Below are 17,456 nucleotides of genomic sequence, written 5' to 3'. Positions count from 1 at the left end.
GCATAAAACTGCCTTATAGTGAACCTCGTCATTGAACTGAATTCCATTTTAACTTTGACGCATTCTTAAAAAGCTAGTAAGTTACTAGCTAGTAAACTAGTAAGGGAAACTCAGCAGTATGGGTAGCATCTGTGGAAAAGAGTATAGTCAATGGTTTGGGTCATGACCTTTCACCTGGATGAAGATTCTCGGCCTGAAACGTCGACCGTACTCTTTTCCATAGATGCGGCCCGACCTACAGAGTTTCCCCAGCATTTTGTGTGTGTTGCTTGGATTTCCAGCATCTGCAGATTTTCTCTTGTTTTTGAAGTTTTACAGTACTGTGCAAAAGTTTTAGATACATATATATAGCTAAGGTGCCTAACACTTTTGCACGGTACTCTATATTAGGTATTTCCGGTTACCAAATAAGACTTAATGCTATTGAGCTAATACAAAGCCAAGTACTTTTATTTCTGTTTCCCAACCAGCTTCTTATTTTAACGAATAGCTCTATATATGTGCCTAAGACTTCTTGCATGGGACAGTTTTAAGAAGGGGCATGATTTATCACTACTTATGCAATAGCTTCAAGTTTGGATCTATAATTAAACTGGGCAAATGTGAATGGTTTCGACCTAATGTAAATTGATGATCTGGTGATACAGCATCTATTCTAAGTACATGAGCAAAAATAGAAGTCGATACATTTTCAGACATTGCAGTAGGACTAAATAGAAGCACTTCCAGCTGAAGGACCGGACAGCTGTGCACTGTTTACACTTACAGTGATATTTTTCAAATGCATTAGTATAATTCAATCTCCTGCCATACGTGACCTATTTTTGGTTAACAACAACCATTGTTCTATTTTTGTTGACTGTGGACTGTGTTGTCATTGATTCATATAAACATGTTTTATTACTTGCTTTAACAACTTCGAGGGGCAGAACAGATTTAAAAGCAATGGTCTGTGTTAACTCGAGAACCTTGCAAGGAAAGGGGAGAGAAACCTTCTGTCGGCTGCTGTTGAAGCACCTTTCAAGCTGGTTTCAATTTCCTCCACAAGACAAACCAAACAGACTAAAAAGAGGTAGAAAAAGTTTAGGTATGCAGAGGGGAGTTCAGGCTTCTTTTTATAACTGATGTCTTTTTGGCTGGTTTGGAGTATAAGAGAGAGCATGAGAATCAGCTTACAGCTTCAATGTGTGTACGCTTATGAAGTCACTTGTGTGTGTGTTTGTGTGTGTGTTTGTGTGTGTGTGTGTGTGTGTGTGTGTGTGTGTGTGTGAGAGAGAGAGAGAGAGAGAGAGAGAGAGAGCGGCTTACAATGTAGTGAGATGCAAATCATCTGATTCAGGAATTAGAGAGGAAATGACTAATGGTAACGTTTTATGTGGCTGAAGTGAGGACAAGTGAAAGATGCTGCAGACTATTTATGAGACTGAATTATGTTTCTCTTCAGATGGGGTTTCTGAGCAAGAGCAACCATTCCAGCTGCTGGCTTCACAACGAATGCATAATATGCTCACCTCAGGTAAGCAAGTTTGCTTTCATAGACATACGGCATGAATGATGGTGTTTTCTTGATTTACTGTTAAGTTATTATACTTAAACTCTTTACTCTATGTTTAATAGAAACCTGATAGAACCACAGGGAAATTGTGTTCTATTAGTGAGGATATAATCAATATAATATAAACAATTTATTTCAGAAATTTACATTTTTAATATTATTTGAAGTTGCTTTTATATATGTTACACGTGGTTAGAGATCAATTTCTGATACAATATGTTCGTGTAGACGATATACAATTTAATAGCACTGAAAGATAGTTCAGTTACTTCAGTTTCCTGCTATTATCATTCCTCCCTCTGAAATGCTAATTTTAATTTTAATGCTTATGAACAACATACCAGAGCGAAAGTGAACATTGGAGACTTTGTGCCTGTGTTGTCTACACAACTCTGGGTGTGCAGCTTTTTTACAACCAGATGTTCTCTGAGTCTACAGTGGAGTTCACAGTGAAAGAATGATGGTGCAGATTCATAGTTTAGATACATAATATTTCTTTTGATAGATACCGGTTTCAGCAGGGTAATTGTGCGGGTTCTGTCCCAAGTGAACTCTGCACTTTCATCCGGATTTCCCTTAAGTGAGTTGATACACATTTCTGATCTGTCACTTCTCGTCATCTCCGCTGGAACTGTCAGTGGAGGGGTGGTGTCCAGGACAATGCTTCAAGAAGAACATTCTCTGATAGAAATAACGGGCCCTTTGAATCCTTTCTTCACATGCCTGTTCAATTTTTGAGGATATCCAAATAAGGATACACTTCCAGCACCAGTTCCTAACAAGTCTTTTCTGAAAACTCAGTAAAGTGTGAGAATGCAGGGCACATAACAGCAAAAATAACAAAATAGTGAAGAAGCCAAAGAAATATTCCTGGCCGTGAGCAGGCTGTAAGTTTGGGCGGTTAACATGAGTGAATATAAAATGGATAAACTATGTGCCTTTCTCAGACTTTCTTACCACAATATTTTGCCTCATCTTCAGCAAGCTTCCTGCTAGGGAGGAGTTAATTTTTTTCCCACCATTGTTATCTCTACACCTATGTCCTTACAAGTTGTTAATTTTGTTGTTAAATTTGCGCAAGTTTAAGTTGGGTATAAATCATGTTAATTTAAGTTTATGTTAAGTTATGTTTATCCTTGTCTTCAAATGCACAGTGCTGCAGCTGCAAAATGTCTGTTTTCATAGCATTTACACCATGTGTATGTATGTCCATGATAATAATAAACTTGACTTAATGAACTCCGGGGCAAATAAGAAAATGTGTCTGAAAATCAAACCCTCAATTCTAGCACCATGATCGTATCTCCTGGACAACTATGATCTCTAATCTCTTGCAAACTTTTCAGATGTGACACGTGGACCTACAGTAGGCAGTGTAAAGCACTCGAGAAATAACACCTTTTGTCTCTTTCCAAAATCTTACAAGTCTAGTGGCAGGAGAAGCACTAATTATTCTCAGCCAACTCCAGCTGGTCACGTGTTCAACACAAGACTACCAAACCTGTCACCAACTGTTTCCCTCTCCACGGTTGCTGCCTGACTTGTCAGGTCTTCCAAAAATTTGGATTCTTATCTGGCAAGAGTGTCTTTTTTAAAGTTAACACACAAAAAAAAAATTAGAAGGTTGAATTTTTAAACCAATCAGCTAAAATGATCATATGGCAGTCATAGGCTAATGAACTGTGTCCGTGAGAAAGAATAAGCTGGAAAGTGCCAAGTGCATGTCAGTTTGGTGTGCAGGGGACCTGCAGCTAATTTTTTTCATGTATGTGACCAGAGACGTCATGTATGATAGGTTAAGCTTTATGCACTGTACACAAGCTTTTGTCTGTTGGTCATTGTGAAACTAAACTGACATGGCTGAGTTGTTGTCTATAGGGCTTGTAGAGCAGTGGGGAGTGGTGTTTGAGAACTGGAAGAAGTGTGTAGAGCTCAGAGGGGAGTTACGAAAAATGTAGGAAGGATGGGTTAAAGAGGGTAGTGAAAGAGTTGGCTGAGGAAAGGATTAGCCTGTTGTTACTGAAAGGAAGATTGGAGGTTGGATACAGCGAAAAAGAGATTGATAACAGGTTGTGGTTAGGGGTCAAATAAGCAGTAGGAGAGATAGGGATTGGGAAACAGGTATTTGGTGAGCATATGTGAGGGAATGTGGTAAGAGGGAAACTGGCAGATATACCAAACAATCATGGGTCCTGAGAACAATGTAACAAGAAGGATACATGCCATATAAGGTCATGTTAGATGGGTTGCACCTTTGCACAAATGCATTTTTGGAGGACTTAAAGCACAGATTTCTGAACATCTACTAATAAAGTTTTAAGTTTTGTGATAAAATCAGAATCAGGTTTATTATCACCGGCATGTGACGTGAAATTTGCTAACTTAGCAGCAGCGGTTCAATGCAATACATAATCTAGCAGTAAAAAATAATAATAAATAACCCAGTAAATCAATTACATGTATTGAATAGATTAAAAAGTGCAAAACCAGCAATACTGTATATTAACAAAAACTGAGGTCGTGTCCAAAGATTCAATGTCCATTTAGGAATCGGATGGCAGAGGGGAAGAAGCTGTTCCTGAATTGCTGAGTGTGTGCCTTCAGGCTTCTCTACCTCCTACCTGATGGTAACAGTGAGAAAAGGGCATGCCCTGGGTGCTGGAGGTCCTTGATAATGGACGCTGCCTTTCTGAGACACCGCTCCCTGAAGACGTCCTGGGTACTTTGTAGGCTAGTGCCCAAGATGGAGCCGACTAGATTTACAACCTTCTGCAGTTTCTTTCGGTCCTGTGCAGTAGCCCTCCCGCCCCCGCCCCCCATACCAGACAGTGATGCAGCCTGTCAGAATGCTCTCCATGGTACAACTATAGAAGTTTTTGAGTGTAATTGTTGGCATGCCAAATCTCTTCAAACTCCTAATAAAGTATAACCGCTGTCTTGCCTTCTTTGCAACTACATCGATATGTTGGGACCAGGTTAGACGCTCAGAGATCTTGACACCCAGGAACTTGAAGCTGCTCTCTCTCTCCACTTCTGATCCCTCAATGAGGATTGGTATGTGCTCCTTTGTCTTACCCTTCTTGAAGCCCACAATCAGCTCTTTTGTCTTACTGACGTTGAGTGCCAAGATGTTGCTGTGACACCACTCTACTAGTTGGCATATCTCACTCCTGTACACCCTGTCATCACCACCTGAGATTCTACCAACAATGGTCGTATCATCAGCAAATTTATAGATGATATTTGAGCTACGCTTAGCCACACAGTCATGGGTATATAGAGAGTAGAGCAGTGGGCTAAGCACACACCCCTGAGGTGCGCCAGTGTTGATCGTCAGCGAGGAGGATATGCTATCATGAATCTGCACAGATTGTGGTTTTCCGGATAGGAAGTCAAGGATCCAGTTGCAGCGGGAGGTACAGAGGCCCAGGTTCTGCAACTTCTCAATCAGGATTGTGAGAATGATGGTACTTAATGCTGAGCTATAGTCGATGAACAGCATCCTGACGTAGGTGTTTGTGTTGTATACATAATTGTATACATAAAACAATTGGGCTATGGTAATACAATTTCTAGGTAAGTAAATTCCTAAAACTTGAGACAGTTGGTATAAAAAAATTTTATTAGAAAAGAAAATAGTTTATTTTCACATTCTAATTAATTTCTTTGAAATATTATTTTGTAAACAAGATAAGTTATCTTAATGAAAGAAGGAAGTTAATGTGAAATGGTTTGGGAAAGATTAAAGAATTGAGTGAAATGAAAGGGTTAAGAGAATGAATGGAAGTAAGATGATAAGTGAGAAAAGTTGAGACAGATAAATAAAGACAGACTTACTTGTAACACATACTGGAAATTCAACATGTGTTGTTAATCAATTTTTAGTAATTCAGTTGAAATTTTTTGGGGTGATTCTGCTGGAGTTTCAAGCACAGCTTCTTGCCAGCACTACTAAATGGGGAAATTATATTTCTACTGTTTATATCTTTTACAAGTTGAAATCAGTTTACTAATCTGAATATCTGTAACACTATTCCCGAGCTATTATGGATGGAAATTAATGTTCTTTTTTCGACTTTCAATTTCACAATTACATACATTATAATGGAATTTCAATTATTTATGTCTAACCTCTTGAGTTGAAATATGGGAGGGCTCCATATAGTCCAAGGATGATACCCAAAATGGTATTATCCCCATAGAAGAAGGAGAAATTAACAAGGAAGTTGGGGGGGGGGGGAGTGGGAAATGCAAAATGTATGAAATGTTTCTCAGCTAGCTGTGCTATATGTTAAAATTATCCCACCAGTTGATCTTGCTAATGGAAACACTAATTGTGTTGCAGGACATATTTGACATATTTAAAGTAGTTATAATAACTATTAAGACTTTGTGGATAGAATTTAAATTTGAGTTTGTGAGTTACAAAATATAAGAAATAGCAGATTTTTTAAACATAATCAGCAATTTTTTATGCAAGACACACAAAATACTGGAGGAGCTCAGCAGGCCAGGCAGCATCTATGGAAAAGGGTACAGTCGACCTTTCAGTCTGAGACCCTTCAGCAAGACTGGACATAAAAAGATGAGGAGTCAGAGTTAAAAGGTGGGGAGGGGAGGGGAAGGGAGGGAGAAGCACAAGGTGAGAGGTGAAACAGTGGTGGAGGAAGGAGAAGCAGTGAAGTAATGAGCTGGGAAGCTGATTGGTGAAAGCAATACAGGGCTGGAGAAGGGGGAATCTAATAGGAGACGACAGAAGGCCCTGGAGGAAACAAAAGGCGGAGGAGCATCAGAGAGAGATGAAGGGCAGTTTTTTTAATGACATTTTTGATTTCAATTGCTATTCATTAATTAAATGTATCTTGACTCGGTTATTGTGGCAGTGTTGTAATACATTATACATATTTTTCAACACAATCAGATAATGGAAATTGTAGACATCTAAGGGAGGTTAATGTTGCCTTTTCAGTGAAACTCTTATTGATAAAATGTTAGTAAAGTTATATAATCTTATGGAAATCCATTGCCATAGTGTGTTGATAATGATATTCTCGGGTATTCCTTTCTGCTTGTTATAATATTGACAAATACCCAGTAGGATTATGCGGTGTAAAGTTATCAAATAATTTCAGCTAGAAATTCATATGTAGCAATAACTTCTCAAGATTATATGGTTTTTTTGATGATACAATTGTAATGTTAATAAGTTATGATTCTGTGGCTGACTCAGGGAGCGGGAGTGATCGTATTTGTGCTGAGATTAGTGGCATCAACTATGCACCAGTGAATTCTGCACACCACACCATCAAGAAGATATATTAGGCTTGAAGGGAGTGCTGCATAAATTTAGCAGAATGTTACCTGAATGCCAGGATTAAGTTATGATAAAAAATAACAGAAATTAACACTATATTCCTTGGAATTTCATAGTTCAAGGATTGATTTGAATTACATTTTCAGGACATTTAGAAAAATGCAGGGTAAATACAGGTTATTTTTGTTCATCAGAAAATCTAAGAGGACATGGTTGGAAAATTAATGATAGGCGTTATGCTTCTTCTTTATAAAGACAAACAGCGTGGGTTTAAATGCTAACACATTTATTAACAGGAGATGGTCATGTCTTCTTGCGCCACACTTTAGCATGTACTCTCAGTTCACCAATGTCCCCTCTGGTTCTGAGTAAACTGCCCACATTGCACACTGGGAACTGAAGTTCATTATTATGTACACACATAATAGCAAAGAAACCATACTATCCCCTCATAGACCTGCAAGAAACAATAGTGCTTTCCAACAAACATATTTACATTTTTCTTCTTCAGATGTCCGTCGATTTTGATGTTGACTGAGGCCTAGGCAAGGTTGTATGGAAGACCGGCAGTTGCCCATGTTGCAAGTCTCTCCTCTCCACACCACCGATGTTGTCCAAGGGAAGGGTACTAGGACCCATAGAGCTTGGCACTGGTGTCATCACAGAGCAAGTGTGGTTAAGTACCTTGCTCAAGGACACAACACGCTGCCTCAGCTGAGGTTCAAACTAGCGACCTTCAGATCACTAGACCGATGCCTTAACCACTTGGCCACGTGCCACACATATTTACATTTACTTCAATTGTAATGAGCAAATACATCCCTATTTTCTTAACAACTCACAATCAGTCTCTGAGGTGGTTTATTAATCCTTTTTGGTCTACTTTTGTCTCCACAGATGTATTGCTTTCACTTGGCTGTGTTAATATTAATGTCTTTTTGAGAACTCTGAACAGTAAGTTGATTTTTCACGTCTGCTGTCCTCTTTGGTGTAGTGACAGATGACGTGTCATAGCTGTGGGTTGAGCTTGTGGTCGTAGATTCAAACGGTTCCCTCTCAGAGGTGTTCCATATTCCATCTGGCTCTGGTAGGAAACATGCAGCAACTTCCTCTTGTACTTATCCTTTAATGGACCATGTGTTGGAATCAAGATCTCGGATTTGCACTTGATCTCCAGGTTTCACGACTGGTAGGCTTTTTGCAGTCTTGTTGTGATTCTGTTTCTGTTTTTCTTTCCCTTTCTTCTTAGCCTGGTCTGCTCCATTTGGTGTCAATAAGCTTTCGTGTACTGGAAGGTTATGCTTCGGTCCATCACCATTTGGGCTGGTGAAAGGCCATTCTGCACTTTTGTAGATCATTAGACTTTCCTGAGAGTCCTCTCGTCCATCTCTTGCCTTCTTCATGAGCCAGTTCACTACCTTGCCCAAACTCTTTGCTAGGCCATTAGGTTTTACATAGAAACATAGAAACATAGAAAATAGGTGCAGGAGTAGGCCATTCGGCCCTTCGAGCCTGCACCGCCATTTATTATGATCATGGCTGATCATCCAACTCAGAACCCAGCCTTCCCTCCATACCCCGTGACCCCTGTAGCCACAAGGGCCATATCTAACTTCCTTTTAAACATAGCTAATGAACTGGCCTCAACAGTTTGCTGTGGCAGAGAATTCCACAGATTCACCACTCTCTGTGTGAAGAAGTTTTTCCTAACCTCGGTCCTAAAAGGCTTCCCCTCTATCCTCAAACTGTGACCCCTCGTTCTAGACCTCCCCAACATCGGGAACAATCTTCCCGCATCTAGCCTGTCCAATCCCTTTAGGATCTTATACGTTTCAATCAGATCCCCCCTCAATCTTCTAAATTCCAACGAGTACAAGCCCAGTTCATCCAGTCTTTCTTCATATGAAAGACCTGCCATCCCAGGAATCAATCTGGTGAACCTTCTTTGTACTCCCTCTATGGCAAGGATGTCTTTCCTCAGATTAGGGGACCAAAACTGCACACAATACTCCAGGTGTGGTCTCACCAAGGCCTTGTACAACTGCAGTAGTACCTCCCTGCTCCTGTACTCGAATCCTCTCGCTATAAATGCCAGCATACCGTTCGCCTTTTTCACCGCCTGCTGTACCTGCATGCCCACTTTCAATGACTGGTGTATAATGACACCCAGGTCTCGTTGCACCTCCCCTTTTCCTAATCGGCCACCATTCAGATAATAATCTGTTTTCCTATTTTTGCCACCAAAGTGGATAACTTCACATTTATCCACATTAAATTGCATCTGCCATGAGTTTGCCCACTCACCCAACCTATCCAAGTCACCCTGCATCCTCTTAGCATCCTCCTCACTGCTAACACTGCCACCCAGCTTCGTGTCATCCGCAAACTTGGAGATGCTGCATTTAATTCCCTCATCCAAGTCATTAATATATATTGTAAACAACTGGGGTCCCAGCACTGAGCCTTGCGGTACCCCACTAGTCACCGCCTGCCATTCTGAAAAGGTCCCGTTTATTCCCACTCTTTGCTTCCTGTCTGCTAACCAATTCTCCACCCACACCAATACCTTACCCCCAATACCATGTGCTTTAAGTTTGCACACTAATCTCCTGTGTGGGACCTTGTCAAAAGCCTTTTGAAAATCCAAATATACCACATCCACTGGTTCTCCCCTATCCACTCTACTAGTTACATCCTCAAAAAATTCTATGAGATTCGTCAGACATGATTTTCCTTCCACAAATCCATGCTGACTTTGTCCGATCATTTCACCGCTTTCCAAATGTGCTGTTATCACATCCTTGATAACTGACTCCAGCAGTTTCCCCACCACCGACGTTAGGCTAACCGGCCTATAATTCCCCGGTTTCTCTCTCCCTCCTTTTTTAAAAAGTGGGGTTACATTAGCCACCCTCCAATCCTCAGGAACTAGTCCAGAATCTAATGAGTTTTGAAAAATTATCACTAAATTTTGGGTGATGTGGGCTTGAAGTTACATGTCAAAATCCCCAATCATTGACAAAGGATTCAAATTAACGGCTGGAAAATTATGGACCATTGTCTGATACCACCTCATATGGAACTCCATGCGTCACAAACACAGTTTTCAGGAAGTTGATGACCGATTTGCTGGATGTTGATTACCTCTGGGTAATTTGAAAAGTTGTCTGTTACAACAATGTGATGTTTCCCATATAGTCAGTCTGTGGTGTAAGTGGTACAGTCACCTTGCCACTTCAGTCTGTAGGTAAGACTTACTTCAAATGAAGCAGTGGTCTGGCTGATGTCTTTGTTCATTCTTGGCCCATACATCACTTCATGAGTTCTTTGTTTAAGTTTTGCCTCACCAAGATGCCCTTCATGCATCTTCTGGAGCATTTCCTGGCATAGCAATACTGGAATCACATATGAGTTCCCTTTGAAGACCACATCTTCCACTACAGACAATTCAGTTCTGCATGCTTAAAAGTCCTGAATAGACATTGGATGGTCATTCTTAGTTGCTGGCCATCCTTTCTGTATTGTCTCTTTGAGGACTTTCATTGTTTCATCTGTCCCCGCTGCTGTCTGAATTTTCTCTGTTCTATTTGGAGATACTGGAGTGGAGGTGACAATCATGTCAACATAGGCCTGTATATCAGTGTTAATCTCTTGACCGCTCTTTTCTTTCCTGTTGACTGCTCGAGACAATGCATCAGTGGCAAACATATATCCTGGCGTATAGAACATCTTCATGTCGTATTTCTGCAGCCTTATCAACAAGCGCTGTATTCTCGTGGGACAGTCATTCAATGGTTTGGACAAAATTGAGTCCAATGGTTTATGGTCTGTTTCCACTTCACAAGCTTGTCCATAGATATACTGCTGGAAACTACAGCATGCATCTGTGCTGGCAAGAAGCTTTTCCTCTTTCTGTGCATAGTTGACTTCTGCACTTGTTAAAGCCCTTGATGCACAGGCCACAGGTTGCCATGTGTCATCATGCTGCTGCAGTGGTACTGCTCCAGGGCCGTACTGGGATGCATCAGCTGAGATCCTAGTACACCTTTCCAGATCATAAAACTTCAGCATGTGCTCTTCGGTTAGGATTCCTTTCAGCCTCTGGAAGCACTCGTCTTGCTCATGAGAACAATTCCACTCATTTTGTTGCTCAAGGAGTGATCTATGTGATGCAGACACAGTAGATATTTGAGGGATGAACTTAGACAGGTAAGTTGCCATTCATAGTAAACATCTCACCTCCTGTTTGTTTTGGGGCCTCTCCATGTTCTCAATGGCTAGTGCATTTCTTCGGTCAGGCTTCACTCCCTCATCCCCTGTGAAAGTCAGTGTCTTAACTCCAAACTCACATTTCTCTTTATTTAATTTCAAATTGACATTCCGTGTCATGTCTAGTGTCTGTCTCAGTCGTGCATTATGTCTTTCCTTGGTGGACGCCCAAATGATGATGTTATCGATCATGGTCTTGACTCCATGTATGGCCTCAAAGATCATGTGGATGGTTTTCTGGTAGACTTTTTTGCAGACAGGATCCCATACAGTGACTTTTAACACCTCCTGGTGTGTTAAATGTGCAGTGTCTTGAACTTGCCTCATCAAGCTTCATCTGCCAAAACCTAGACAACATCTCAAGTTTGTTAAAGCACTTGGCACCTGCAAACCAGGACATGATCTCCTCCCATCTTGGCTATTTAAAATGCTCTTTCTTGATGGCTTTATTGAGATCTCTTGGGTCCATTTTTATTTTGCACAATGACCAGCGAGTTCACCCAATCTGTCGGTTCTTCCATTTTCTATATGACATTTATGTGTTCCATGCTTAATAGTTCTTGTTTGAGTTTGTCTCTAAGTGCCATCAGAACTTTCTTGCATGCATGGACAACAGGAGCTATTGCCTCATATACATGAATTTTCTGTACACTAGGTAAGCAGCTGCACTCCTCAAAGGCATCTGTGTACTCTTCCATAAGTGAAGTGTGGTCATGTTTGGTCTGTGAAGCCACCATGAAAGCTCTTTGCACCAAGTTGAACATTGCACAAACCTAATTCACTCAGACCTAATATTGGCTGTACTCGCTTTCCTATGATCAGTAGCTGTGTCTTTAGGTGCTGCCCCTTGTGCTTGAAGGTCACCTTACAGCCCCCTTTTACTGGAATGTCCTCTCCAGTATAGCTTGTCACTTTTAACTTCACTGGGTAAATCTTGCTTTTTATTTTGAGAGTCTTGTAATCATCCATGGATAACAGGTTCCCTTGGACTCCAGTGTCAAGCTTGAATGGAATTACTGTATCATTCACAGTCACTGAACACTCCGTTCTGTCCTTGCAGCACCAGCAGTCTGCAGCGTATCTACAAAAACTTCCTCAATTTCTCTTCAACACTGTGCACCTTCCTCTTGGTAGCTTCAGCTTTGCAGCACTTGGCAAGATGATTCTTCTTCCCACAATTATTGCAGGAATTTCCGTAAGCTGGACAGATTTTTGGGATGTGCCTAGCTCCACATTTCCTGCATTTGCTGTTTGAGCTTACCTCTTTGCTAAGCTGTGCTTTGGGAAATGCCTTGTGCCCTGCATGTATTTCCACAGCATGCACTGGGTTGTTTCTGCCCTGTGCAGCTCCTTAGCTTATGCCCGTGTGGTCTCCACCGCACTATACATATTCACAGCCTTTACTAGCATCAAATCTTTTTCTCTGAGATTCCATGAACTATTTGGTCTCTGTCTAGTAAGTCTCTCAAGTCTCCAACTCACAGGACTTATTCAGTATGTGAAGTTCAGCTAAGTATCGGTCAACACTGTCTTTGCTACTGTTCACAGGATAATAATTTATATCCCTCAAATGTGATGTTTTCACTTGGGCCAAAATACTCCTGAAATTTGTCATTAGAGCATCCAATATAAAGACTGTCTCATCAATTTGAAAGCTGTTGTAGATGTCCAAACCATCTTCACCAATTACATGTAGAAAAATAGATGCTTTAAAGTTTTCCTATGTCCCACTGGCTCTGCTTGGGGCTAAATATATATCAAATCACTGTTTGAGGCATTTCCGACTTTCAGTTAGATTGCCAGTAAACTGCATAGATGCAGGTGGACTTAGGTTATTCATAACAGAATTTTTTGAGCTTCTCTCAGCTGAATCTCTTGGTGAACTTCGAGACAGCATGCTCCCTTGCCAGCAGCTTGTCTCCTTTGGAACCTAGCGTCTCTTTCTTAGTCACTTGTGGTATTCAGTTAATGCTCTGATTTAAACCTCATGCCAATTTCTGACACCATGTTGTGTTTGTTCTTTGCAAAGACAAACAGCATTGGTTTAAATGCTAAAACATTTAACACGAGACAGTTATGGCTTCCAGTTCCACACTTAAGCGCGCTCCCAGTTCACCAATATCACCTCTGGTTCAGGGTACGCTGCCCACATTGCCACATTGCACACTGGAAACTGAAGTTCTATATTATATATGCACATAATAACATAATAGGCTTTTCAAGCATGGCATTTTAAGTAGTTTTGCAGATGAAAGTTTAATATTTTTAGCACTGGGGTAAAAACTCATCTGCAAATGCCAATTAACATGAGATCAATTGTGAAATTTGAGTGTGAGATTAATTTTTGTTAATGAATGCAGTTAGTACTTTATATACAAACAAATAAAGCAACCAAACCTTTCCTGAATGTACTTCATCGGAGCTGGCCAATTATACACAATAGCTGATCACACCTTACTAATCCGCGTTAGGGAACTGGAGTTGCAGCTCGATGACCTTTGTCTGGTCAGGGAGAGTGAGGAGGTGATAGAAAGGAGTTATAGGCAGGTGGTCACACTGGGGCCACGAGAGACAGACAAGTGTGTAACAGTCAGGAGAGGGAAGGGGAAGAGTCAGGTGCTAGAGAGTAACCCTGTGGCTGTCCCCCTGAACAATAAGTACGCCTGTTTGAGTACTGCTGGGGGGTACAGCCTTCCTGGGGGGAAAAAAGTGGCCATGCCTCTGGCACATAGTCCGGCCCTGTGGCTCAGAAGGGTAGGGAAAGGAAGAGGAAGGCAGTAGTGATAGGGGACTCTATAGTTAGGGGGTCAAACAGGTGATTCTGTGGATGTAGGAAAGAAACTCAGATGGTAGTTTGCCTCCCAGGTGCCAGGGTCCAGGATGTTTCAGATCACGTCCATGGTATCCTGCAGTGGGAGGGAGAACAGCCAGAGGTCGTGGTACATTTTGGTACCAATGACATAGGTAGGAAAAGGGAAAAGAGAGTTAGGAAGGAAGCTGAGAAGCAGGACCACAAAGGTAGTAATCTCAGGATTAGGGATTGGAGCAGGGGCAGGGATTCAGATTTATGGATCATTGGGACCTCTTTTGGGGCATGTTTGACCTGTACAAAAAGGACAGGTTGCACTTGAATCCCAGGGGGACCAATATCCTGGTGGGGAGGTTTGCTAAGGCGACTGGGGAGAGTTTAAACTAGAATTATTGGGGGGGTGGGAACTAAACTGAAGAGACTGGGGAAGAGGCGGTTGGCTCACAAATAGAGGGAGCTTGGGTACAGAGTGTGAGGGAGGATAGGCAAGTGATAAAGAAGGGACGCACTCAGACCGACGGTTTGAGATGTGTCTATTTTAATGCAAGGAGTATTATGAACAGAGCGGATAAGCTTAGAGCGTGGATCAGTACTTGGAGCTATGATGTGGGGGGATGGCTCAGGGATAGGAATGGTTACTTTAAGTGCTGGGTTTTAGATGTTTCAGAAAGGACAGGGAGGGAGGCAAAAGAAGTGGGGGTGTGGCACTGTTGATCAGAGATAGTATTACGGCTGCAGAAAAGGTGGAAGTCATGGAGAGGTTGTCTACGGAGTTTCTGTGGGTGGCAGTTAGGAACAGGAAGGGGTCAATTGTGTGTGTTTTTATATGCTGCCCAATAGTGACAGGGATATTGAGGAGCAGATAGGGAAACAGATTCTGGAAAGGTGTAATAATAACAGAGTTGTCATGGTGGGAGATTTTAATTTCCCAAATATCAATTGGCATCTCCCTAGAGCAAGGGGTTTAGATGGGGTGGAGTTTGTTAGGTGTATTCAGGAAGGTTTCTTGACATAATATGTATATAAGCCTACAAGAGGAGAGACTGTACTTGATTTGGTATTGGGAAATGAACCTGGTCAGGAGTCAGATCTCTCACTTGGAGAGCATTTTGGAGATAGTGATGATAATTCTATCTCCTTTAAAATAGCATTGGGGAAAGATAGGAACAGACAAGTTAGAGAAGTGTTTAATTAAAAGGGGAATTATGAGGCTATCTGGCAGGAATTTGGAAGCTTAAATTGTGAACAGATGTTCTCACGGTAAGGTACGGAAGAAATGTTGCAAATGTTCAGGGGATATTTGTGTGGAGTTCTGCATAAGTACGTTCCAATGAGACAGGGAAGTATGGTAGAGTACAGGAACTGTGGTGTACAAAAGCTGTAGTAAATCTAGTCCAGAAGAAAAGAACAGTTTACAAAAGGTTCAAAGAGCTAGGTAATGTTAGAGATCTAGAAGATTATAAGGCTAACAGGAAGGAGCTTAAGAAGAAAATTAGGAGAGCCAGAAGGGGCCATGAGAAGGCCTTGGCGGGCAGGTTTAAGGAAAACCCCAAGGCATTCTACAAGTATGTGAAGAACAAGAATATAAGACGTGAAAGAAAGTGTGTATGGAACCAGAGAAAATAGCAGAGGTACTTAGTGAATACGTTACTTCAGTATTCACTATGGAAAAGGATCTTGGTGATTGTAGTGAAGACTTGCAGTGGACTGAAAAGCTTGAGCATGTAGATATTAAGAAAGAGGATGTACTGGAGGTTTTGGAAAGCATCAAGTTGGATAAGTCGCCAGGACTGGATGAGATGTATTCCAGGCGACTGTGGGAGGCAAGGGAGGGGATTGCTGAGCCTCTGGCGATGATCTTTGCATCATCATTGGGGACGGGAGAGGTTCCGGAGGATTGGAGGGTTCGAATGTTTTTCCCTTATTCAAGAAAGGGAGTAGAAATAGCCCAGGAAATTATAGACCAGTGAGTCTTACTTCAGTGGTTGGTAAGTTGATGGAGAAGATCCTGAGAGGCAGGATTTATGAACATTTGGAGAGGTATAATATGATTAGGAATAGTCAGCATGGAATTGTATTCCATGCTGTATTGTATTCCTAATATGATTAGGAATAGTCAGGCTCGTAAGTACGAACCTGACTGAATTTTTTGAGAATGTTACTAAACACATTGATGAAGGAAGATCAGTAGATGTAGTGTATATGGATTTCAGCAAGGCATTTGATAAGGTACCCCATGCAAGGCTTATTGAGAAAGTAAGGAGGCATGGGATCCAAGGAGACATTGCTTTGTGGATCCAGAACTGGCTTGCCCACAGAAGGCAGGGAGTGGTTGTAGATGGGTCATATTCTGCATGGAGGTCGGTGACCAGTGGTGTGCCTCAGGGATCTGTTCTGGGACCCTTACTCTTCATGATTTTTATAAATGACCTGGATGAGGAAGTGGAGGGATGGGTTAGTAGGTTTGCTGATGACACAAAGGTTGGGGGTGTTGTGGATAGTGTAGAGGGCTGTCAGAGGTTACAGGGGGACATTGATAGGATGCAAAACTGGGCTGAGAAGTGGCAGATAGAGTTCAACCCAGATAAGTATGAAGTGGTTTATTTTGGTAGGTCAAATATGATGGCAGAATATAGTATTAATGGTAAGACTCTTGGTTGTATGGAGGATCGGAGGGATCTTGGGGTCTGAATCCATAGGACGCTCAAAGCAGCTGCGCAGGTTGACTCTGTGGTTAAGAAGGCATACAATGTTTTAGCCTTCATCAATAATGGAATTGAATTTAGGAGCCGAGAGGTAATTTTGCAACTATATAGGACCCTGGTCAGAGAAGTAGGTACAGAGGAGATATCGGGGTAAGTCTTTTACTCAGAGAGTAGTGAGTGCATGGAATGGGATGCCAGCAATGGTGGTGGAGGGTATATTTTAAGAGACTTTTGGATAGGTACATGGAGCTTAGAAAAAGGGCTATGGGTAACCCTAGTAATTTCTAAGGTAGGGACATGTTCGGCACAACTTTGTGGGCCGAAGGGCCTGTATAGTGCTGTAGGTTTTCTATGTTTTTGTGTTTCTATTAATCCAGTTTATAATTTGGTAAGAATGGTTTAGAGATCTGACAGAAATTATTTAAGGCTTCCTTCTTCCCATCATCCCCTCTTCATTCCTCTGAGTTCCCATCTTCCTCTTGCCCTACTTTCCCTGAATACACCATCTCTCCCCTCTATTCTGACTCTTACAAATCTCTACCCTTTTTGACCCTTGCTCTAATCCCTGCCATATCTTTACCATCCCCTCCTACCTTCTCCCCTTTTAGGTGGAATGTTCTGTCCTCAGCAAAGACCTTACCTTTGTCTCCCACATGCCTACATCTCAATGAGTTCTTCACCCGCCACGACACTGAGCTCTGTTTCCATCTCCGAGCCTACTTCTATCACTTCCATCTCTGAGCCTACTTCTTTGACAAAGATTCCCCTCCGCCTCCACTCCCATCTTCAACTCTCTTCTATCTC

General features: G+C 41.6%; 1 protein-coding gene across 6 annotated transcripts in view; it reads left to right on the top strand.

Moving 5' to 3' along the window:
- Positions 1-17,456, top strand: part of LOC134344259 (histone deacetylase 9-like) — a 695,601-nt gene that overhangs the window by 352,418 nt on the left and 325,727 nt on the right. For 5 of the 6 annotated variants that reach the window (XM_063043755.1, XM_063043754.1, XM_063043751.1 and 2 more), the window contains one exon: positions 1,445-1,516. In XM_063043755.1, the coding sequence (XP_062899825.1) occupies positions 1,445-1,516 (72 nt within the window). Of the gene's footprint in view, positions 1-988; positions 1,073-1,444; positions 1,517-17,456 lie in introns of those variants that run through there. The other variant, XM_063043757.1, reaches the window with a different exon arrangement.

This window comes from Mobula hypostoma, chromosome 3 (genome assembly GCF_963921235.1).
Source record: "Mobula hypostoma chromosome 3, sMobHyp1.1, whole genome shotgun sequence".
In the NCBI taxonomy this organism is placed as follows: Eukaryota; Metazoa; Chordata; class Chondrichthyes; order Myliobatiformes; family Myliobatidae; genus Mobula; species Mobula hypostoma.
The sequence above is the reverse complement of the archived record's forward strand: the minus strand, read 5'-3'. Positions and strand labels throughout refer to the sequence as shown.